Source organism: Pezoporus flaviventris, unplaced genomic scaffold, assembly GCF_033815535.1.
Source record: "Pezoporus flaviventris isolate CSIRO_AGI_PZ_B2104156 unplaced genomic scaffold, CSIRO_AGI_Pfla_v1 ptg000066l, whole genome shotgun sequence".
Classification (NCBI taxonomy): Eukaryota; Metazoa; Chordata; class Aves; order Psittaciformes; family Psittacidae; genus Pezoporus; species Pezoporus flaviventris.
Window position 1 is genome coordinate 14,678,274 of NW_026892614.1, and position 25,065 is coordinate 14,703,338.

Genomic DNA, 25,065 nt, shown 5'->3' on the forward strand with positions numbered 1-25,065 from the left:
AGTAACAGCATCTATTGGAAAGCAAAAATCACTGATGATTTGCACCTGTCTGAATCTGTCTCCATGAGGTTGATGCTGCTGGCTGAGGGTCCAGCTGCAGGAAAGGAGCTGGTATTCTAACCCCTGTTTGATCAGTCAAGAAATCAGACCAAGGTCTCAAATACTTTTTTTGATCTTACTAGTTCCCTAGTTGTTATGGACAGGGGGTTGTTGTAGCTACAATACTTTTAACATGAAAATAAACCATAGTGAAAAGAACTGGGGAGAAACATGCTAAACTGCCTAGGAACAGTTATGGACAAAGGCACACCATGTTTCAGAACAAGTTGTTTACTCCTAAGGGTTGTTTCCCTGTCTGAACAACACCTTTTTTTCTCTACTGGTGTTTATTTTTCTATACTGATACCTAAACTGTCATGACACATTCATGACTGTATCAGTCATGGAAACTGTCATCAGCAAATTACAGTGAATTTTTTTCACTAGTATTCTTATCCATGAGTTACAGTTCAGAAAAGAAATACTGTCCTATGCAGTACACTGAGTTACTGCTTTGTGGCCAGTGCTCAGTACGGTGGTTTTATCCAAATTCACAAGGACACATGAAAGAGAATTTGGATAGGTACTTTCTCCAGGCAAAACTAATAAAAGGGGGTTGTATTGTCAATGATAATATAAATTAGGTGGTCATACAGTGCAAAAATGCTTGTACTGTTAATTACAGACAGTTACAAGAAAGACATTCCTGTAGAAAGTATCTGTTTGAAATGCAGTTGAGGTGGATGCTGAGTCTGCAGATTGACCTGCACCAAAATGGTTTAAGTTGGTGGATCAAAATCTTGATCATAGAATCATAACTTGGGATGAAAGGGACTTTCAGACTTCTCCAACTTCCTGTTCAGAACAGGTCTAATTAAATCAGGTTGCTCAAGGCCATATCCATGTGACTCTTGGACAACTCCAGGTTTAGCGATCCACCACCTCTCTTTAGAAACTTGTTTGAATATTCAACCACCCTCATGGTATTTAAAATAAATAAGTAAATAAAAATTCCTGACATCTAATTGGATTTTCCCAGGTTCCAGCTTGTCTTACCACTGATTGCCTCTGAAAAGAGTCTAGCTCCAACTTCCCTGCATCCTCCCATTAGGTAGGGACCAGTAAGGTCTCTTCTCCAGGCTGAAGGATGCAGCTGGCTGCCTCTGCTGCAAGGGTGCAGAGATGACTCATATTCAGCTTGTCCAGCAGGATCTTTGGATCATTTTCTGGAGAGCTTCTTCCCAGACAGACAGCCTTCAGCTTGCCCTCCTGCATGGTCTACCCTGTGCCAGACGCAGGACTCTGCATTTACTATTGTTGGACTCCATGAGATTTTTGTTAGCAATTTCTCATGCCTGATGAGTCCCTCTGACTGCCAGCCCTGCCCACCCCCTTGGTGACTGCTTCCCATCACCCACAAACTTGGTGAGAGCAAGAGGTTTGTTTTTCTTCTCAGTGATGCTTCACACACTGTCATGAGCTGGTCCATGCTGTGCCCACTGTAACAAAGAACCACAGAATGGTTTGGGTTGGAAGGGACTTTAAAGTTAATCCAGTTCCACGCCCCCTGCCTCGGGCAGCGACACCTTCCACTAGACCAGATTGCTCAAAACCCCATCCAACCTGGCCTTGAGCACTGCCAGGGATGGGGCAGCCACAGGTTCTCTGGGCAACCTGTGCCAGTGCCCCACCACCCTCACAATGAAGAATTTATTCCTAATGTCTAATATAAATCTTCCTTCTGTCAGTTTAAAGCCGTTCCCCCTTGTCCTATCCCTACATGTCCTTGTAAAAAGGACAGTTGGCCCAGGCAAGGGGACTTTGCCCGGTGCCGCAGATGGGCTAGAGGTCCCCGAGGGAGGCGGCCGCCTGGGCCCATCGCGGTCTGCGGGCGAGGGAGGTTTTGTCCCGCTCGGCGACCCGTCGGCGGAGCCGCTGCCCTGGTTACGGGCCGGCTGTTGTGCGGCGGGGCCGGTGAAGCGGAGCCCGTGTTGTGCTGTCGGCGGGGCGCGGAGCCGGGCGGGCCCCTCCGCCTCCCCGTGTAAGGGTGCCGCTACTAGGGGATCAGGACACAGCCGGTGAGGCGAATCCGGTGCCCCGCCGTAGGATGGAAAGCGACTGGGACGGATGTGCTTCTGGAGGAAGCTGCGATCCTGACGTTGTCTGCGAAAAACAGTTGTTTAGGTCCGAACTGTCAGAGTCCCTCGTTCAGCTGGCGTGTAGTCACCATCACTGCGCTTTCCCTTTGAATCAAAATGAGTTATGCGTCTGGAATACAGTGACTGCTCAGGTAAACCCAAACCACATCCCTCCACAGGCTGCTATTTCAGAAGGTGGCTGTTTATACCTCTTAAGGAAGGTATAAAAATATCTGAGGGCAGTGTAGGAGTGAGGGTTTGACTCTAGTGCTGTAAAGAGACTAGCTTTTGTTATAAAGCTTTGTTTCCGTGATGAGAATAATGTAAACTGTGGTGTCTGGCAGCTAAACTACCAGCCAGTCTCAGGCTCACTCCTTCCCAGCAGGCTTGGAGGGAGAACCAGATAGGCAGAAGTGAGAAGTCATGGGCCCCGATGATAAACTACGGAAGCTAGTTTAACGAGTGAAGGAAAGAGGGAAAAAGTGATACAAAGGCAGTCACTCACCAGTTCCTACAAGCAGACCAATCCCCATACAAGTTTCAAGCAATGGCCACCTTAGAAGACACACTCCCTCCTGTCCCCAACACCTTCTTTATCCAATACCCCAGTTTTATTGCTGAGCACAACATCATATCATAGGGATTATCCCTTTGCCAGTTTGGGTAAGCTGTTAAAGCTGTTTTCCCTCCCTCCCTCCTATTTGCTGGGGCAGTTTGGGGCTGGGACAGAGTGGGAAAAGAGAAAGCCTTCATAAAGTCTTCATGCTGTGCAACAGCCAAAACTCTGTTTCAGGTTATCACTGGGTTTCATTACAAAATCCAAAGCACTGCACCATGCAAGCTGCTATGAAGAAAGTGAGCCCCATCCCAGCCAAACCCTGTACACTGCAGCTGATTAAGTGGTTTTGAAACAATAAAGAAAAATAGTTGTTGTCTTGTTAATTGCATGTACATGATCCATTTGTAATTTTGTCATAACCTTTGTTTGAGGTGACTCATTTAACTCTTCTTTATGTACATTTGTCAGCCATTACTTTTGTCAGGACATCATTACCCAATTTCTGCATTGTCATTTGGAAGTAAAACCAACCCCCTTCTTGTCTGCTCTGCATCTCGTGAACGTGTGATAGTGTGGAATCTTGATGAATGCACACAGAAGGTGCAAGAAGGTAGAGTACTGTTTATATAATCTATACATGTTGTATATATAAAAAAGAAGTGCAAAAGCAATAACTCACCACCTCCTACAAACAGACCAAGGCCCAGCCAGTCTCTGAGCAATGGCCACGTTATAAGATGACCCCCCAGTACCACCCTTTCTTCCAGTACTACTTGTATAAAGAGATGGTTATTTCTGAGGAGCAGGTGTTAGCCACTCAGGTTCAGCAGCCCCAGCACCAATAAAGAGTGCTTACTTCTCTGCTGCTTCTCTCCGGCAGTTCCAAGCGCCATCAGGGCAGCGGCCCAGCTAGCCTGCTCACTGTACCTTCTGGAACTGCCGGGGTCACCCCTCGCGGCCGCTGGGCCGTGCAGCCCTGCGGTGGACGCCGTGCACTGCCGGGGCGACCCCGGGAGCTGGCCGAGGTGCTGGGCAGGAGTAGGCGATCGCTGGAGACAGGCGGGGAAACGGGAGGGAGTTCTGCCACTGTGGAAAAACACGGACGGGAAAAAAAATTAATCACAGTAGCACTGCGTAACTGAACATAAAATGCCAGAATAACCGAATGCTGCCTTTTCTGGAATATCTATAGAACTAGTGTTTTACATTCTGCTTTGTCTCTCGTTCTGCCTCTCTCTGGAACACTGGTGTGTGTGTGTGAGCAATGCAGGGATCTGGGAGCAGAGTGCATGCATGAAAGAGAGCTGTGATGGCATTAAACAAAGGAAGCCGAAGTTCTAGTGTCCTAACTACTTGCTTGGTTTGGAGCCTCAGCCAATGGAGTTAGATTCTAAGGATCAGTTCTAACCCCTCTTCAAGCTTAAATTGTTTGGAAAGTAGGGGAATGCTGAAAAACAAAGAAAAGGAGTCATGTAGTTTTAGCACAAAGACTTTTGAAAGCCAGATTCTCTGCTTCTGGCTTGCTTCTTTTTCTTTTTTCTATCTACAGGCTTTCTTTCCCCAGACTGTGTTCTACACAATCTTGGCATGTTTTCTCTGACCATATTCTTAACAACTGTATCGAGGTGTTTGATCCATCTCTCCATCCTGCTATATCTTGACTTATTAATCAGCTGTAGAAGCACTCCATAGCATCTAGAATAAAACCTATAAAAGGACACCTATAGTTGTTGTGCCTGTATCCTAGTTAATTTGTTGCCTGTGAAATCCTGAAATTTAATGAGATGTCTGAAACCTTTTCACACTCTTAAAGGTAGCATCCTAAAACTGGGAACTGCAGAAACCAGGCTGTTTGAAGAAGTGAGATGACCAGAATGAAACTATGAAGAGAGGGATGAAACATGAGCCTGTTCTCAAAACTAGTCTTACCATCTGAGTCTGTAATGATATTTAGTGGTGTACTTCCTCTTTCAGCGCACAGAAGAATTAAAACCAGGAAAAGGAAAGTCTCCCTTGCTTGATAGCTGAATGTCTGGGATATTGTACTGGAAGAAGTATTTTTCAAATGCCTGTTTTCCTGGGCTTCAGTCATTTTATATGATGATGCCTGTCAGGATTTCTTGCCTTTAAAATGAACATGGTACTATCAGGTTCCTTGGGCATATAACCCTACTCCAAAAGTCCTGTCCCTGGCAATCTTCCATGGAAGTATGATTTGATAGGCACACTTTTTATTAGTGTTTCAAAGAGTACCACGTCATGTCCAGGCAACAGGGCAAACGGAGGAATCTTACTGGTACATAGTACTGTGCTTTGCTTTCCAATAGTCTGGTACAATAAAGCTGTGGTTTGTTCGGTAGAGCTTCCTGACACACACTGGGATAGCACTGTGGTTAGGCAAAAGTTTCTAAGAATCTCACTGCACTAGAGTTTTATATTTCAGTGAGTCTCCCTAACAATGAAATTGCTGCAGGATTAACACCTCAAGGAGTTGTTATTGGAACTCTTCTGGGAACGGTACTTCATGTAAGATTTAGTCTGGATGATCAACAAGTGGCAGTATGTGCTGGAAATCAGATCTGCATGTTAAGTGCAAAGGTGAGACTCCATTCTTTGTTGATATGGTGCTGGTATTTTTTAAACTTACTTTCAAATAAAATCATGATACGGAAATATTAGCATAATTAAACAAAAGCATTCATTTTTTTCTCATATAGATGACAATAAGTATGAACTAATGCTTCATAATGCATCATACACCAGGTAGAAGACTAGATTAAAAAATTGAATTTGTGTTGCAGTAACTTACAAGAAGAAAACATTCTGAGGAGATCTGAAAAGTTACTCCTATATCATTCATTCTGAAGAAGAAAATGTAAATGTGTGGTTTTCTCACAGGATAATATACAGGGCTGCAGTTTCAAAAGAAAAATCTTATTGATATAATATTTTGTATCCAAATCTCACAATTCTTAGCAACTGTTATTAATTATTAAAATGTTTAACTAATTCTAATTTTTAGTTTGAAATATAATCTCTTTTTGTTTTGACTTATCACAGAAGGAAGCTATACTAGCTGAACTGGATGGCCACCTGGCTCCAGTGACTGCTGCTGAGTTTTGTACATGGGAGAAAAGTATGCTTATATCAGTGTCAGAAGACAGAACCTTTAAGGTAAGGAAATTGCATAGTTGCACTTTAAAAGAGCAGGGACTGTCTGGCTGTGACTTTTTCAATCGCAGCTGTGATAACTATAATAATGTAGTGAAAGTATTTGTGGAGAGGAAGGCTCGTAGAGGTAACAAGAGGAAAAATTTGGTTTTATTTGGCTATCTTAATTGACTATTAAGCACAGAATTCATCACTTTGTCTTGTTAATAAAGAAAGCTGACTTATATGTGTCTATAGCTGTTATTCCTGAGCTCAGTATGAAAACTATGACATTATGCAAGGTCCCTGTGTGAAATTTAGAACCAGTTCAAGTGTGTATTTTCATTGATTTAGCTTAAGTCACCTAAGCAAAGATGATAAGTATTCTAAGTACTTTGTGTATCCTTACCAGGTGAGTTTCACCTTTTCCACTGTAGATACTTAGCAATTAAGCAAATCTCTTTGTAGTTATTAAAAAATGCTGAAAGAAGCCCTTACCGTGTTGCATCACCTTTAGTGGCTGCATTTTTCCGTTTTCACCACACGATGGCCTTTGAAGTTTGTTTTCCTTAAGGATCTAAGTAGTTGACTATATATTTTTTTTTCCCTAAAGGTGTGGGACTATGCCACCGGCCAGTTAATACATCAGTCAGGAGTATTAACAGGTAAGTTTTATTTTTATATATGCTTTTTCATAGCAAAAAATTGTTTTCCCTAAACAATAACACACAATTATTATAGAAGTATTTAGATGATTTAGTGAAAATAATTCTAGTAGACTAGGTAGTAGTAAACATATCCTTTAAAGCCAGTAGTAAATATATTTTCCTTTAATGTGTACTTCTGGGTAGATTTAGTATACTTTTATAAACAGCTCTTTTTGTACAGGGTGTGCATGTAGCTGTTGCCATTTTACTGAGATAAGCAAATGAAGCTGTCTATTTGTAGGTACAGTTCTGCTCTCTGAGTACTATGTGCTTGTTTTCTTTCAGTCTTATATATGACATAGAAAGAAATACTATGTCATATGTAGATCTATTAGCAGTGTCTGCAGCTGATGGCATATGTTGACTTTAAAGGTGAAAGCTACTTTTGTGGCAAGATAAGAGGAGGAGGAGGACAAGCATTGTTTCCAGTGCAGCAGGACTTCATCCTCCAATAGTACTTTCCACATAAGAAACATGTAGTTTTCAATGGGATTTGAGCCAACTCGCCTTTGATTGTGCCTGATTGTGGTGCTGCTAGTGGTTATTGGAGCACATTCTGGGGCATGAGCTGTGAGGAGACTGGTTGTTAAGCTTTGTGCATATGTATTATTGAACTGTCTCATGTAAACTAAAAGCTAACACCACATGGTAGGAAAGGAGAGGAAGAAGGGGGGATTCTACCCTGGTTGGCTGTGGCAGTTGCTTCCCTTGAAAACCTGCCCCAACTGCAATCAGGGTTTGCAGGTGGAGGCCTTGAGAGGAACAGCAGGGGAATGAAAGCTGCCACATGGGGCTCTGAAAACCATACCACAGCAGCATGGGTGAAAGGTTGCAGAAAATCACTGCTGTGGCAGTGTGGGTGGAAAGCAGACTGTAGACCTGTGAATGGAAAGCCCTTAGCCGGACAAAGTATTGTGCAACCATAGGAATTGCAGTAAGAGTTTTTTTTCTACTCATTTTTATAAACAGGAGGATTCAATTTGAGTTGCATATCTGATTTGTGTCTACTCTGGAAATAATTCTATCATCTTTTTTTGAACCAGCATTTCCTTTGCTAAGTCTGCTGGTTGATGAAGAAAATAAACAAATTATCACTGGATGTTCTGAGGGACAGGTGAGAATTACCCAGAAAAGTCTCTGTCAAAATAGTCATCTACTGTTAATGTATCTGTCTATAAAAAAGCTTCATAATCTGCATATTTGTTTTGAATTGTTACAACAGTTACTTTTTTAGGTATAATTCAATGCTTTGAGCACAAACCATAAATGGCATATAAGACTTCTATTACAAAATGGAAACTTTCTTCTGAAAACCAGGAAAGTGTTTAAGAGCACAGTCAGTGTTTATATAAGAAGAGTACACTGACAGGCTATAAATATATCTGTTTCAAAATCAAAAAGGTGAAAAATAGGATTCTTCTGTTCTAGCTAAGGAATGAAACACATGACAGTAAATGGAAGAGACTATGATTTCTGCATGTTGAAATTCTAATAAAAATGTGATAAATATGAATATGCATTTTACCTGCTCTTTAATTTAATGTTAAGAATATATTTACATAAGATTTTCCAGTTACTTTCCTTCAGTGTTATTGTTCAGTGAATTGTGAAGGAAGTTAAAGATTTAACTATAGTGCTGCCTAAAATCAGAGAGGTATAAATGAAATATTGTTGTACATTATTCAGTGAACAATTACATGCAGATTACTTGTTCTTTTTAATGTGGAAAATAGCCTGTGAGGCTTTTTTTTTCCAAAGACATAAATATGGGAATTAGATGTGCAGCTCATATAATGAGCTTTATAATGACTGCTTCTGCTAATATTGAATATCTTCTTTAATAATCTTAAAAATGCATATAATTGAATTTTTCATCCAAGTTCAGATTACAGATACAAAAATTCAACAGTTACATGTATAGTTTTATATCTGACCTTTAGTTTGTATTCATGTAAGCTTTATGTTTACTGTCAAAAGGTTATTGCAATTGCTTTTTCTTTTTTTTTGCAGCTTTGGATCTTCAGTTTAATCAGTGATCATAATTACCGTTGTGTAACACATATCAACTTAAAGAAAAAGCAAGAGAAATTCTATACTGAAATGTTGAAATCTGGAAAAGAAATAGGTAGCACATTGCTTTTAGAATGCTGTTTATGGTATAGTCTAGTTGTTATTGGCTACTGACTGTATGCTTTTCATACAACGAGAATTTTTTATAAGTGATAGTTACGAGTCTCAGACTGTGGCATGGAATTCTTACTGAAGCTGATGTGAAGTGGGGTATTCGCGTATCTGGAAAGAATTATATGACATATCTGGAAAGAATTAAGCTTGTATGTGTGTAATAAAATCTTGGGTAATGCATCTGCTTATAAAACATTGCAGGATGTGAACTATAAAGTATTTGGTTTTTACTGAATTAATTGACCAAGACTTTAGTGAGAACAGAATGGGTGCCTAAAAATTAATCTGTTGTCTAAGTGGGATACCATTTCTCAGCTACATTTGATACTTCTAGGAAACTTTCCTTTTCTTTTCTTTTTTTTTTTTTTTTTGTTTAAATCCATACTAACGCCTCCATGGTATGATATTTCTCTGGCTGTGGTATTTCCGGTGGTATAATGCAGAGTACTTACAAAAGACTGCATTTGGTCACCTCAGCAAGGTGATTTCATGTTCCCAAATGAGGCATTCAGACTACCTGCACCCCACATGAAGTGAGATCAGGTCCTCTGAAAGGCAAGCAAGAGGAAGCTTTCTTTAGGGAAAGGGAGATCTGGTTTTCCTTGCTTGCTCTTTTTCTGGATTCAATGACTGTTGCGTTCTTAGCGGTCCAGCTTCAACAATTCTAAGGTCCTGATCTAATGAGAAAGACTGCTACATTTCTTGTGATTATTTAAAATATATGGATGGCACTTTCATATTTGGATGTTTGAAAGAGAGTGATATAGTGGCTGTGTCTAATGATGAATTCAGTGCTAGTCATTCCTAGGTTTTAACTGCGTATGCATAATCGATGGAGACTTCTTGGGAGGATGAAAATAGTGGTGACTTTCCAACTTGGTTTTGGATTATGTTATAACTTTAGGGTCAAGGGAGTTTTCAGACTAAGTGGAAAGTTGCCCAGCATATTTAAGGGTTGTTAGAATATGGCTTTTTGAGATGGACACATCTGAATTTTGCCAACTGCTTTTTGGTACATAAGTAGGCTCTTTAGATTTGTATCTCTAGGTATTTGAAAGAAGACTGTACTAAAAAAAGCATAGTAATGAGGATATTTCAAGAGGGCTGTCTTAGGCTATATCAGTCTGTTGAAATAGAAACTTCTGGAGTGTGGAGTTAGTTCGTGCTACCTTATTCCTTTATAGTAATTTATTTTTATATTTATAGTGCTATATTTATTTATAGTACTTTATTCCTTCAAATTCTCTATTAAATCCTAACTCTTTCCCTTAGTCCATTGTTTTTTGATAGCTAGTGTTGATTATATTTCTTAGGTGAAGGGCAAAATACTTCCAAGCTTTGCAGAGCAAAACCCATGAGACCAGAAGGATCAGTGGAAACATCATTACCTATCCTCTTAATTGAACACTGTGACTTTTTGGTGTGTTTCCATAATGAAGAGAACATGTAAGTCCCTTAAAATACCACCAAATACTTGGATGGAATCTATTCCTAGGAATTCCCATTGGTTCTTGGATTATTTTCATTGCAGCTTTCTCTTTTAAACATGCAATAGGAAGAATAAAAGAATATTTTTAGTGATCTGCAAGTTTTGGTGGTCTGGTTTGGGGAGATAATATACACAAAGTGATACACAGTTAAAACTGGTTTCTTGTTTGCAAAGTAATTTTATAAAAATGGCATTGGGAATATCCGTTTTAGCATCTATTGATGCCAGTTGATCAGGGAAATAACAATTAAAAAATAATGAAGAAGCCCATTAGAATTAAAAAGCCAAATTTATTTTAGTTTGCATTCCCGTGGAAATATGTCGGATGCAGTCACTGTGTGCCTGTGCCTGTTTGCTTTCTAAATGTAAATAACTTCTAAATTACATAACCTGTTCTAGGCAAACTTTTGGCAGACTCAGTCTCGTTTCTTTTTCAATGCTTTTTTTCTGGACATGGTTGCCTGAAATTGACCCCTGGTAATACGTTAATTGAAATAATTTTCTGAGTTCAGATAACATCAATTTCCAATACCCACCTGGTGCTGCCTAGCATTGTACATCTAAGGACTATTTACCCTTTCAGTTATTGCATCACAGTTGGAGGTTTTGTTCTGCTTATAAACAACCATGACAATAAAAATCTTATTATTAATTGAGTTCCATTGTCTTCTGGTTTTATGTTTCTGTTTTTATAATATTTTTCTGTTCACTTTTAAAATTACCATGTATTGGTTTTAGCAGGTGGCTCAGATTCTTCTGGACAACTGAACAATCCCTGATTTACCACTTTTTCTGCCTGAAATGATATGCAACAATGAAATATTTTTGCAACACTGATGTCCAAAAATTATGTGTCTTCTATAAACTTTTTGACATTGAGTAATTTCATCGCAGCCTTTCATTATTGTAAAGTGGGTGTGAGATCAACTTCCTGTATCTATCACTTGATATCATTGTTTATAATAACTTTATAATGCCACTTTGAAATAATTCAAAGGATTCACAAATTAAATCAGTCTGTTACCACCGTGCATGAAAGTAACATAAACCACAAATAAAACTATATGAAGCACATAAAAGTATCACAGACCAGAACTGAAACTCTTTCCCAGTCTGCTTTATAAAGTATCCGACTGTTTCTCTTCCCTTTTTTTGTATAAGGGGGGAAAAAAAAAGAAAAGAAAAAAGCCACTGTGGTGAGTCTTTTCATGCCAAGTTTCAGCTTGATTATTTTTTCATACCCTTGATTCTGCTCTTGTGGTCTGACTTTAGAAATCAAACTAATAAGTTTACTCACTCTTGTTTGGAAAATCTATTAAAATGTTGATGTCAATTTTTATTTACTGTGGCATCAAAACATTTTTGAGTTTTGAGAAGGACAACTGTTATTTTGTAATAATCATCTTCTGCTTGATAACATTTTTTTTCTGTGAGGGTGTTGACTGAAATTGTAACCGGTTGGTTTACTCTGGTGTTTGTGAAGACTGGGTTTCATTACTTAACAGCAGTACTACTGCCACTAAGCAGAGACTGAGACAGATGTTCCAGGCTTGCCTGGTTTGTTTTTCCCCCTTAGTTTGTGCTGTTTTTTCTCTAGTACTTTAACTATGTACAAAGACACTTTAAATTTCACCATTTTTTACATGTTCATGTTACAGGTGGTGAAAGTAAGAATAGATATGGACTTACCTCTTTGTTTGAATTTACTCTCTGTATATAGAATGCTTTTACAGTACCTCCCAGCTGTTACAAACCACGATATTTTTTGAAAAGTATTTCCTATGCTGGTTTAGACTTGCCACGAGCACTTTCATAAAATCAATGATTGTGTCCTGTTTTTAGTTTTCAAAGCTTCGTCAGTTTTGATTGAAAGATTTTACTTTGTGCTACAGATTTCATAAAAATGCTGTAAATTTAAAATCCCTTTTTGGTGTTTATTGTTGTTTTATTGGGACTAGGTAACAAGTATTAAAAAAAAGCAGTTGCTGTGTCCTGTATGGTAATAAGGAAAGCTTCATCATCATACTTAGATTTATTTTTTTTTCCCTCCTTTCTTAACAGGTGTTCAGCCCTGAATACTAGGTACTTTTGGATAGGAAGCTCCACTGGCTTGTTAATACTTAATTTGGCAAACTTTGAATTAGAAGCTTTTTTATCTTACAAAGGTATGATTATAAGGTATCTGACCATACCATAATGTGATTGCTTTGCTTTGTTACCTGATACAAATAGTATAACAATTTGGTTTGCAAAATAGCAGAATACAGTAGAAACTGTGTGTGGGTTTTGTGTTTGGTTGGTTTTTGTTTTTTTTTTTTTTTCCCTAAATGTTCATTCTAATTAATTTCTGTGTTTTTCTGGCATTGCTGACTTGTCTCAGAAGATGTGTTGGCACTAGATTTTGGTACTGGCTAGCAATGAATTTTTATTTCAATTTTGCAGTTCATGAGTGTTAAACACAAGGAATGTTATTCTACCACTTTATAATGTATAAGTAAGCTAGCAGGATGTACACTGAAGATGGTGAATTATAATGGTGTAAAATCAGTATGAGTAATTTTTTTTTTCACTCTTAGAGATAGATGATAGCTTTTTCTTTTGAAATGCAAATACAGTTTTATAGCACTATGTTCTTTTTGATAAAGATTTCAGTGACCTCAGCATTCGATTTGTCAGATCATGTTCATTAACAAGGAAGTCAGTTAATGGAAAGGTGAGTATACAATAAATATCTATTTAACGAATGTTTACATTTCTATTCATTTTCAGTAATTACCACTTATGCATTTTGTTTGCAGATTGATGTACACATTTCTTTTTCTTGATGTGAATTACACAGTAGCTTCTCTGGAGAGGGTTGATTCTTCTTTATGGGATCTGCTATTTTCAATAGCTGCGTAGATTTAAAGCTGTCATAATTTGTGTACTGTCCAAAGTGATTAATAAGCAAAAGGTGTATTGTTTTTTATAGTGTTTGGTGTGTACCTTGAATTTCAAGAATGACCACTGGGGAAGCAGAGGCAATCTTTTAGGGGGAGAAAAAAGATATAAGCACTGTTACACCCTGTTCAAACAAATATTAGGATGAACTACTTTTGAATCCTTCCAAAAAATCTGTGAAAACTATTTGAGTTGTGAAAAATGTTTGTGAAAAGTCACTAAAAGTGCTTTTAAGGAATTGAAAGGCATTCTTGTCTGATTAGTCCATTTTTGATGTTTTCCTGTAGAACTGAGTTTTCCTATAGAACTGAGCTCAATCTAGGCCTTTCTACATATTTAGCATACCAGTGTTTTTTTTTAAAGACGGATTTTGTTTGAAATTCGGCTCTTACCATGTTCTCGGCATGTCTCTGAATGCAATCTTTCTTCAACGTTTGCTGCTTTTCTCACAACTCTTACTGCAGAAATATCTCTATTGTGGAACATTTTGGAATTTCTGTGACTTCCAGATATAAGGCACATATTTAAGCAACATAAGCATATTTTGAAGGACTTCCTGCTCTTTAATGCTCTGCAAGATTAAACTCGTGGATTTTTTTGCTAATTTTCATAAGTGACAAAGTGATTTAATTTTTCATTATAAATACTCCATATAATTCATACACATCCATACAGCGTTGAAGCTTCAATTATGAATTAAATAGATCTGATGGCGTAATTGGTGCAGGTTTTATGCTTGGTCACATCAATGTTCGAAGATATGATTGCTGTGTTGGAAGTTAACCTTACTGCATTGGTGAGAACTCAGCAGAGGGCTTTTCTCCCATGTGGAAATGAGAAGAGTCTATCAGTTATTGCCAGGTACAAAATAACTAAATGCTTCTTTTTTTTTTCTTTTTTTTTTAACGCTTTTTTACTGTGAGGGTGACTGAGCACTTGCACAGACAGGTTGCCTAGAGAGGTTGTGTTGTCTCCCTCCTTGGAGAAATTCAAAACTCATTTGGACACGGTGCTTGGCAATTGACTCCAGGTATCCTTGCTTGAGCAGGGCAGTTGGACAAGATGACCATCCATTTCATGGATGCCTTGCAATTTCAACCATTCTGTGACTTCTCCCACTCAATACAACTAAGGCATGACAGAAAAAGAAGTAAAATAAAACCTTGCCAACAGATAGCACTGTACAAAAACATCTGATGCACTTCATTGTCAGGAAAACAAATGCTGGGAAGGGAGTCTTCGTTAGGGACTGTAGTGATAGGACAAGGGGTAATGGGTTAAAACTTAAATAGGGGAAGTTTAGATTGGATATGAGGAAGACATTCTTTACTGTTAGGGTGGTGATGCACTGGAATGGGCTGCCCAAGGAAGCTGTGAATGCTCCATCCCTGGTGGTGTTCAAGGCCAGGTTGGACAAAGCCTTGGGTGACATGATTTAATGAGAGGTGTCCCTGCCCACGGTGGGGGGGTTGGAACTATAAGGTCCTTTCCAACCCTAAGTTTTCTATGATTGAAGTGTGGATTTCAGTACTTATAGTAAAATCATCAGGTAATAGTCACAGAAATGGGATTTAACATGTAAATGCAATGGTCTATGAATCTACTTGGGGCCAAGGCTTGCCTGTGCTGCTGGATATCTGAGCTGATAACTAATACACTGTCTTATCTATATTTATGATATCTCACTGGTACCACACATATACATACATGCAAGCACACAAATAACTAAAAATTTTTGGCACCTTTTCCTAATATGATGCTTTTGTTCATTATGTTGATTGTTTTTTTGTGCTTGGTTTTATAACTCAGGTGTTCTTTACTGAAAAGTTCTCCATTGTGTAAAGGTTTAAAGAAAAACATGAAAGAACCTTCTAGTAAAAAACTTGGTAAGTATAAACCAATCTTGAAATTAATTAATACAGTTATATATATATTTTTTTAATTAAAAACAACTAAGTCACATCTGGCTGGTGCCTAATATAGCTAGTATATTGATTTCTGTTTTAAATATATCTTGCATTATATTTTTATTTTAGTCGGAAGAATTTTATACTTCTAGCAGTGTTTCATAGCATACATATATAATTGTAGTGAAAATGATGGTAGTAAGGTATTTTACTTATTTAAAAAACAATACTTTAAGAACTTTATGTGGTTTTTAAATGAGTTAAGGTGTAGAATGTTTAGATTTTTCGTAAGTCATTTTTTTCATTTTTTTTCATTTCTTTTTCCATGGCATGCACTCTATTCCTTATAATTTGTTGTTTTTTTCTTGACTTTGATTACCTTTTATGGTTAATTTTATTGTCCTGAATAGTCTTTTGTCAATACCTGCAAGTTTAGGAAGTTAATTTTGGCCTCACTGTCCTCCTGTTTAAAAAAAAATAAAAATCTGACTTCCAGTTGCTGTTGAAACATCTGTAGCTTGTTTGCTTAGCAATAGTTAAGCAAAGTCCAAAAAGTCCTTACAAAATAACTATCTTCATCACTGTTTCTTTAGGAGAGGTGTAAAAATACTGGCAGCTGTAGACATGTAGAAATAATTGATTTTTACTACACTAATTGCACTTGTTGGACTTATTAAAATGTCAAAGGTTTTATCTTTAATGTTGTATGATATTCCAAGAATGCATCTACAGAATTTGTCTGCTTTGGACACCCAGCACTGACACCTGTACTACCCATGTTGAGACCTCATACTCAGATAGATTAGGTGTTCTGAGGAAGTCCTATGGTCTCTTATGACAAGTGGTACTGTGAGCTTCCCAGGAATGGCACTTCTTTGTCTCATCGATACTCAAAGAGAAAAGATAGCTTGTGGGAGTTTAAGGAGCTTCTATCCTGAGCATACGTAACTGCGTCCATGAGATCACTCCCAATGCACCTGAAATTTTTCCCCAGGAATATGAGCAAGATTTCCCCTTTTGCAACATTTATTTTATTAGTTACTTTCTGCTGGTGTGAAGTACTCATAATTAGTTTTGGGCTAGAGGCTGTCCTTCAGGCTTCTTAGTACAGTAGTGTGAATGCAGACATTATTAATGACTTAAGTCACGTAAAACCTCAGGCATCTATGTGTACCCACTGACAGTATTTTAATGATCTTTTACCGATCCCATATTCCAAGTATAAGGTCTGAATACAGTATGGGTAGTGTGTATAAAGTCAAAGCATAAAGTAGGCCTTGAGAAAACACATTTGTGACGGAACGATGAAAAAATTTCCACAGAATTATATTCTTGTTAATTCAGAGTTTAAAGAAGTTCTTTCTCATTGATATTATTGGAGGAGAACTATTATGCAGTGTAACAGTTCATATTTCTTTCCTCAGTAATCTTTATTTTAGAGTGACTCATAATAAATGTTTTGTAACGTAAGGAGACATCAGATATTTCTACTGTACTAGCCTATCTACATAACTGTAAAAAAATGATGTTAAACCCCCCTCATTTTAATGTAAATTAAATTATTTTACTGTAGGAACAAAAAGCACAGTGAAAGATCAGCCATTAGTTTTCCATAATAAAATTAAGTCATCGGGTTATACAGCAGCACCAGGGTGAGTAGATGCATTACTACGTTTTATTGGTGTGTGATGTTTTGTCACGTTAAAGACACGTAGTCTAGTGACTGTAAAATTAATCACTCATGAAAAGCAGATATGTTATCAAACAATTTAAAAAGTATGTTGTAAAAAAAAAATTCACAGCTTCTGGCCGGTGTTCAACCTCCTTTCAATAGCTGTATTAGGTGTTCTGTCTCTTTCACATAATTAAACTCTTGTTCCTTCAGCTTGCAGAAAGAAGTATCTGAGAACTTTATGTCAATGGATTTTGACCTTCAGAATGAATTATTCGACAAATAACATGCAGAAAACAAAACTTAGGTGCAAGTGTGAGCATTAGATCTTTAGAAAGTTATGTTGTCATCAATGAGTACATTATCTTAATTACTGACATTGCATGTAGACATGAATAGTAAGAATGAAGCAGGATTGGTTTTTGTTTGAAATAAACTGTTTCTCTCGTGCAGTGTTTCATATTTCATATAGGAGAATCTGTGTTCATTTTTTTCTAGGATGACCATGTTTTCCCCTGTTAATAATCTGAAGAAAAATAGGCTATCGAAGTGGAAGACCAGTTGTAAACGGTAGATTATTTAACAATTCCATTAGAGGAGGAAAAAATTAAAATGAGGATAAATACAAGTCTGTTGGAAGGTCCCATTGGAACTTTTTATTTCTCTTTAGCATTATATAAAGACTTTGATCTATGTACTACAAATATACATGTAAAGAATAATTAGTGCCATCATTATGCTCTTAAAAAAAGAAACAGCAACCTGTTAGTGTGTTAAAAACTGCTCCATATCTTAAAACTAAGTTTTTATAATCCTTGCACATATTAGATAAGCACTTCAGATAATTTCAAGGTTGGTTTGTGGTATTTTATGACAGGTTAAGCTACTTAGTATTTTTTGTGTGGTGTTCTTTCAGTATCTTGATTAAATGATCAATGTAATTCTTATTTTTACATATGAAGATATTTTCAAATTGCTTTTTGTCACAACAAGGTAGAGTTTGCATTCTTTAAATACTTTTATTAGATAGATATGAAAATTAAGCGGTTTTATGTACCAATCTATGTTAATTCTTATTCTCATGAATTCATAACAGGAGTAATTTAATTATGATGATTTAAAATTAACCCTGCCTCTTATGTTGGATTTAACATATTTTTCCCTGGAAATATTTATATAAAGATGCTTAGAATAACACCCAAAGCACATTTATTTTGTAAGTGAAATGAAAGTGTGCTGGGTTTAGATATCTTAATATTTTTATTCTCTTTGTCTTTTTTCCTTCTTTGAAGTAAAAATAACGAATATCCATTGGAAAGTTGTCCTCCAATCAAGTATGAGAAAGAGATATCTGTAACCTGTAAACCAACCCCAATTTGTTCCATTCAGTATTCTGGTATGTACAGGTTTATAAAATGTACAATTCTGTCAGTGTGCAGAAAGAAAACAAGTAATTGTTTGACATGGTTTATTAGGACCATGGCACTTAAATTTTTTAGCCTTTTTTTGGTGAAAAGTGAAATTATCCCGTGTGATGGATAACTATTTTCAGACTATGCCAGGACAATAAATTAATTGTGTACAAATTCCTACCAAATTCTGTAACATGAGTTTGTGATGTCCATACAAAATAAGTATTAAATGTATGAAATAAGTATCTGTTCTGTATTTTGTTGATGTGTGACTTTTATTATAAAAGAAACAGCATATTAGGTCTTTTGCTTTCAAACGTAAATCATCAGACACTCTTCTTTACAGGGGATGGAGAGATGCTGGCTTGCGGCCTGGCTGACAAAAGTGTGCTGATCTTCAGTTCCAATCTCACTGATACATATAATGTTTTTTCAGGTAGAGTTATGAACTATATTATTTAATAAATTATTTAATATGATCAAGTTTAACCTAAAATAGCATAGTAACCAAAAGTTTTCATTTATATCACCCTGAGAAGAACAAGGGAGAGGGGATAGTGCTGATTCAAGATGTAGAATAATTTCTGTGATTGGTTAATTTTGTTCTAGAATTAAACTGCCTACTAGGTTTTCTTATTTTTTAGGAGGTAAATAATAATCTATCACAATGTATGCGATCTGGCTTGCATATGTATATGACAATAATTAAATAGAAATAATAAAGGCAGTTGTAATGGTAATTCTTGTGTATATTGCATTAGTTAGCATTGCAAATGAGCCTTAAAAATTAATTCTAAATTTCTGCAAGAACTGTTAAATTTTTAAGAACAGTAAATCTTACGGTTTTATCTCAATCCAATTAAATGAACTTCCTGTGTAATTTCATAATGGAAGATGCCTATAATTTACTAGCAGACCTTAACAAATATAGAATTAGACTATTTGAAGTTATTCTTTCTTATGTATCACAGACTAATTTGAGCAAATTCATGGTGCAATTTTATATAAACAACACACAGGAATAGTGTTGTGAGGTTTTATTGGAACAAAAGCAGTAATTTTATCTGAAGGGACCCCATATATCTTGAATATATTGAACATTATTCTGAAGAAGATCAGGATTTTAAAAAAAATGCAATAAACCAAAAGAGATCAAAAATTCTGTATTTCCTTCCCTTACTTGTTACAAGCATCTGTAAAAATAATACTACAGCAGTGGCACACAACAGATTAACAGTCGTGCCCAAAGAATTTTTTTTTGTTTCTTCAGATTATTAATACGTCTTTTTAAGTAATCTGAAGAAACTAAAATGTAAATCATTTTCAAGAACTTTGTCGTTTTGTTTGTAGCAGTGCTACTCTGAACATGAAGTAGAACATAAATTTGGTGTAAACCAAATTCTAATTTGTCCTTTTTAGGTAGCATAAGAGTGCAACCTGTGCATACAGTTTTTTTCAAAAGCCACGTAAATGTGACACTGTTAGATAGTGTTCTGTAGGGCAGTAGGAAATGCAAACCATCAGTTGCATGCTTATGTCAGATAGTGTTCTGTAGGGCAGTAGGAACTGCAAACCACCAGTTACATGCTTATGTCATTCATGTCGTTCTGTATAGTTCAAATTATCATGAAATCACCTATTTTCTACTTCAGATACTTTTGGTTTTGAAGTGTCATAATAAATGTATTTTCTGTTCATTAAAAATGAGAATGCATTACTCTTATTCAGAGCTGCAATCAGTGGTAATGTAAAACTTTCCTTTTTCAAGAAATAGCTGATATGTACTCTAAAAAAAAAATTGGTTTTGAGGCAGCATTGACATCTGAATATAGCCGTTTATTGAAAATCATTTTTATAGTGCGCCTTAGAGCAGTGGTATAACAACAGCAGTTTTGCTATAAGCCTGATCTATCCAGTTTTGTTCTGTGAAGTGCTCAGTTACAGTTTTAAGTAGTTTTGCATTCCTGTTCACTGTTGGCTCTTCAAGTGTGTGTGCCTTATAGTGAAGTGCAGGTAATGCTGACCAGCTTTAAAAGAGTTGCAGTCAGCATGGCCTTTTTGAAGAAGTCTTTCTACAAAGGCAGCTGCTGTCCTTCTCAGTGTGCTTCAGCACTGGGGACCCTGAGAAATGCCTATTTGGAAGCTTACTGGCCTCTTGCAAGCCAGCCGGCATGCAGTTATCTCCCTCTACGTGCTTTGGGTTTGGGGGGCCTAGAGTGTAGAGATTCTTAAGCCTTTTTTTTTTTTGCATGGCTCTTCCATTTTCCAAATCTCAGATTTTCCTGAAGTTTCTCATGTTCCTTACCCCTTTTTGTGTTATTGTTTTGTGTATTTTAGTAAGGGTTTTTTGTTGATGTTCCTGTTTTTTTGTTTTCTTTCTTTTTTTTTTTTTTTATGCAGGTAATTCAAGGCTTCCAAATGGTTTTACAAAACCAAAGCTTCCAAATAAATGCTTTTGTTGAGAATAAAAGAAGTATAGTACTTACATATGTATTTACCAAGCACCTGTGTAGTTTCCTGTTGAAAATTCTACAGCACTTCCGTAACTGGGAATTAAAAAAAAACTTGTTTATAAGCATTTTTATAGATATGTATTACCACAGATGATCTTAATTGCTGAGATAAATTGATTAGCCTTCCTGTAATTTAAAGCAATATAAAACTTCAGTTGACTAAAGAGAAAATGTGCACAAGAGGGCAGCATAAGAACTTTGAATGCTTTAAGGCTAGGTGAAATTCATCAGACTTCATCTGGACAAATTTGAATAACATGGGCCAAAGTTTGTTAAACATGTTTAACGTATGTTGTTCTTCTTAACCTTTTTTATCAGCATAATTTTATATCACATTAATAATTTTAGCTTCTCGATGATGTTTCTGGCTTTTGAAGTTCTTCCTTTGAAAGTTTCTAATCTTGTTTTTAACTGTGTGACACCAAAGGGGAAAAGTCTGTTGCAGAAGCTTTTTGCTATTAACTAGAGATTATAATATTTTAAAATATGATTTTAAACAGGCAGTTATATTTCTGGTTTTTTTTTTAATCTAATGAGGCAGTCCTGCAGAACCTGTTGTGGCATGTTCATTTTGTGTTTTTTTTTTTTAAAACAGATAACTCAGTAGTAAAAGCCTGATGAATAAAATAAAGTATTGCAAGTATTTGCAAGTTCTTGTTTCCAGATCATGTTTAATATAAAATTTCATCCTAATATAATACCCGCTTTCTCTGTTCAAGTAATATTGTATCTTTGCTTAAATCGTACATCACGGATGTTTCTTGGAAATGCTCTTCAAATAACTTCGGAAAATGTCAGAATTATCATTGTCTGATTATTAATGAGAGAGATTTTTTCCATGATTTTTGGTGGAAAAAAAAAAATCAATACCTGGTTTACTGTTACCAGTTTTAATCCAACCATTTGAAGCCTGTATTTAAAATGTGTTTTAATATTGTGTATAATTATATTAAAACAATGTAATTAAATCTGGAAAAACATATAAACAGAAGAAACAACCTTTATGACATTTCCATTATTATTTTTATTAGGTCATGATGGTGCTGTTAACTCTGTTGGCTGGAGTCATGACAAGAAGTGGTTAGTTTCTGCATCAGAAGACAGAACTTTAAGAGTCTGGTCAGTCTGCAGTAATGAACCTGCCTTAATTCTGGTAATGAGAAACTTTGTATGGTTTGGTTCATAGGGCACTTTATTAAAAGGGCACTGTTTTGCACTTTCATCTACTTCCATTTTAACAGCTCTGTAGAAGAAATATGCAGCCTCATTTTCAGAGCTACTGAATGGTGGTGATTCCAACTGATACTACAATCCAGGTGATCCTTATGGCTTCATATTGAGCTTTTATCATGCTAATTTATGAAAATGAGAAACCAACCTTGGTGGACAAAACTAGAGGACATGTCTGGAAGTTCTGGGTTTATTTTCTGCTCTGTTTATTCTACATTCATTGGCTCATCTCTACTTGACTGTGTAGTCTACTCCCCAATTCAAATGGAAGTTGAGTGTGAAGCTAGATTGTGTTAGATTCAATAGACTACAGATACTATTGACTTTACTGCCAACTAATTTAAGTAGAATGAAAACTTTGAGATTAACATCTCAAAAATAGGAAGTGCCACTACACAATAGGTTAACCTCCTGGCATATGATCAGGATAAACACGGAAACTATGCCTTAACAGTAGGAATCTCAGGAAAAATATTAATTATCTTAGAATCCAATCTTAATAATTTTCTTCACATTTCAGGGTAAAGAAAAGTTCCATAAGACTGTACGCTTTGCGCAGTTTTATTTTATAGATGCATTTATATTGCTGTGTTGTGGAGCTGAATTTCATGTATTAAGTTTCCATCCAGACACAACCAAGGATGACCTCAAAAGGCGAGTACAATTTTTCATTAACAAACTAGTGAAAGTACTTGTACTGTTTGATCTGGGATTTTGTGTGTGGTGAGATTGGCTTGGGGGCAAGAATATTAAAGAAGGAAAAAAACCTCAACCAAATAGTAAAAGCCAATTGTAAAAACATATTTGTTCTGGCATAATAGAAAAAACATATAGTATTTTTTTTTTATAGTGCATAGCTTAACTGCTGCAAATACTATTTTACTATTAGTGTTACCATTTGGGAACTTCTGAGCTTTACCTTTTGCCTGTTTACGTCCCAGTGTGAATTAATGTCTGAAGTTATGTTTGAGTAGCTGTTGCAAAACTTTCTCTTGTGGGAATATTGTATATACATTTTCCTTCAGAGACACCAACATGCTCTGACACTTTTCTTCCTTCTCTGTAAAATGGAAGTAATCACTTTTTTATAATTTTCACTGACTTTCCAACCGTTACATCAAATTACTTATTATCCTATTTTGTCCCTGTATTTCTTGATTATGAGTCACAGTTCATACACTTTTTCCTATTACTGTCCTGTTCCTTCTTTCCCACTTGAAATCAGTTCTTTTATTGAATGTCTGATATATGTTCTATGTTTTAGTTTTTAACTGGAGCTAAAATTCTCCTTGTATCCTTTTACTAAGTTTCTCTTAATTTGCTCTTGCTGGTTTTCAGCAGTATTTGTGTACATGAGACTTTATTACGTTCAAATATATATACACATGTGTATGTTTAAATACAGTAACATTTAAAAACACCTCAAAGAGATATTTGCCTGATATTATGACCTCAGATTTTGACTGGAAGGACAAACAGAATTAAGGTTGCGACACTGAAGTCTATTAGTATTGTGAATGGTGTGTTCTGTCTGTTCATGATATTAAAAATAACTGTGCTGCAGCCTTAGATGGAAAAACTGGCCTATATCCTTGGTAGTTTTGCCAGTGTACAGAAAACCATACTAAGCGCAGCGTTAAGTACATTTTTGAATAGGAGTGCTTTCCTGGACTGAGGTATGAACCTGGTAGGTACAACCACTGAAATGTTAAATGCTTATCAATAAAACAAAAGGAGAAAAAATGGCAAATTATCTCTCTCCTTTAATATATACTTCTTAAAGAACAGAAATTCCTTCTTATTTGAAAAAGTAGCTAATAGATTATGATCTAAATTATTTTTAAAAATTCTTCAAAATGGCTAACTAATTGTGGTTTTCAGGCACCTGCTTGGTTTTTCAGTTAATCCACTCTCACTTGTGATTCTTCACCTTACATTTCTGGTCAAAATCCTTAATAGAAGGAGGTGTCGTTGCTCTTATTTTAGCCATATGCTCTATTTGGAATGGGAATATAGCAAATAGGATAGAATATAAATACTAAGAAATAGATAATTTTCTGCTTTGATTTTATAGTATATACATTACATTAGGAGGGTAAAACTAACAGAATAAAATGAAAAAAAAAACCAAAACAAACCCCAAACCCAAACCCTGAAACCCAAAGTGTAACAGTACAGGAGGAACCTGAAAGGGTAGAAAAGTGATTCCTTTTCCCAGTTTTGCTAGAAATCTATTCATAGTGCAGACAAGTAATATTTGGAAACTGAAGCAGGCAATTGCTTCTCTCATACCATTCATAAGTCTTAAAATTTATAGAAGCGATTGTGGAAGAACTTAGAAAAAGAAGATGGAAAACCATATTCTGATCTTTCAGATCAGAATGATTTTCAGATTTAAGATTTAGTTAATTTATTTTTTCCTTGTATTTGTGTGGGCTTAGGGTTCAGTAAGGAGCTGATATTGCAGTATATAATGTGCTGGCTCTAGGTATCTTATTTATTTATTTATTAACAAATACCTATGCCTCCCAGGAGAAGGTATCCAGGAACCTGAGGAAAATCCATGCTGCATTTACTGTTATGGGAGACTTGTCTAAACCACCTTTAAGCTAGTTAGTTCAGAAACTTAAAGTAGTATGGAACTTGATGTAATTGTAGAATCCACTCAAGCAGTTTTCCAAGGACTTGGGCAGTGAACTTGTACTGTGTTCTGTGTTGTTCCAGTTTCTTTGTTAGGACCATATAGAATCTTGGTTTAAAGCTGTCAAAGTATGTATGCAGGGTTGTGCTTATGGCAGAATTTTGTTGTCATGCTGTCAGTATTTCTTGATGTTATTAACACTACCTCAAAAAAGTGCATTTATACTCTGAGATGTTAGTGTAATACCAAAATACCAAACACACAATTGTAGGCATTACAACAAATCCACAAAATAGTTTGAGGCCTTATGTATATCTATCTATAAAAAAGGTATTAAAGGTTAATTTGCTTTGACATTTTCTTGTGAATTGAGTTAATTTCCCAGCATTTGTTTTATGGAACACTGCAGCATTCCTTCTTTTTTTCCTCACAGCTCTTGTCATTCTGCCTTCTGAGTCAAGTTTGGAAGAATGTTTGAATGGAA

The 25,065-nt window shown here is 36.3% G+C and overlaps 1 protein-coding gene across 1 annotated transcript in view; it reads left to right on the forward strand.

Annotated features, from left to right (window-relative positions):
• The first annotated feature begins 1,912 nt into the window (after positions 1 to 1,912).
• WDR27 (WD repeat domain 27) overlaps positions 1,913 to 25,065 on the forward strand; it is a 56,396-nt gene continuing 33,243 nt past the window's right edge. Inside the window, exons 1-18 of the mRNA XM_061471335.1 lie at positions 1,913 to 2,329; positions 3,205 to 3,346; positions 5,210 to 5,334; positions 5,797 to 5,910; positions 6,500 to 6,551; positions 7,637 to 7,707; positions 8,604 to 8,718; positions 10,091 to 10,223; positions 12,328 to 12,431; positions 12,912 to 12,979; positions 13,934 to 14,067; positions 15,016 to 15,092; positions 16,687 to 16,765; positions 17,284 to 17,355; positions 18,078 to 18,181; positions 18,544 to 18,633; positions 21,742 to 21,863; positions 22,461 to 22,594. Coding sequence (XP_061327319.1) covers positions 2,147 to 2,329; positions 3,205 to 3,346; positions 5,210 to 5,334; positions 5,797 to 5,910; positions 6,500 to 6,551; positions 7,637 to 7,707; positions 8,604 to 8,718; positions 10,091 to 10,223; positions 12,328 to 12,431; positions 12,912 to 12,979; positions 13,934 to 14,067; positions 15,016 to 15,092; positions 16,687 to 16,765; positions 17,284 to 17,355; positions 18,078 to 18,181; positions 18,544 to 18,633; positions 21,742 to 21,863; positions 22,461 to 22,594 — 1,919 coding nt within the window. The 5' untranslated portion in view covers positions 1,913 to 2,146. The remainder of the gene's footprint in view (positions 2,330 to 3,204; positions 3,347 to 5,209; positions 5,335 to 5,796; positions 5,911 to 6,499; positions 6,552 to 7,636; positions 7,708 to 8,603; positions 8,719 to 10,090; positions 10,224 to 12,327; positions 12,432 to 12,911; positions 12,980 to 13,933; positions 14,068 to 15,015; positions 15,093 to 16,686; positions 16,766 to 17,283; positions 17,356 to 18,077; positions 18,182 to 18,543; positions 18,634 to 21,741; positions 21,864 to 22,460; positions 22,595 to 25,065) is intronic.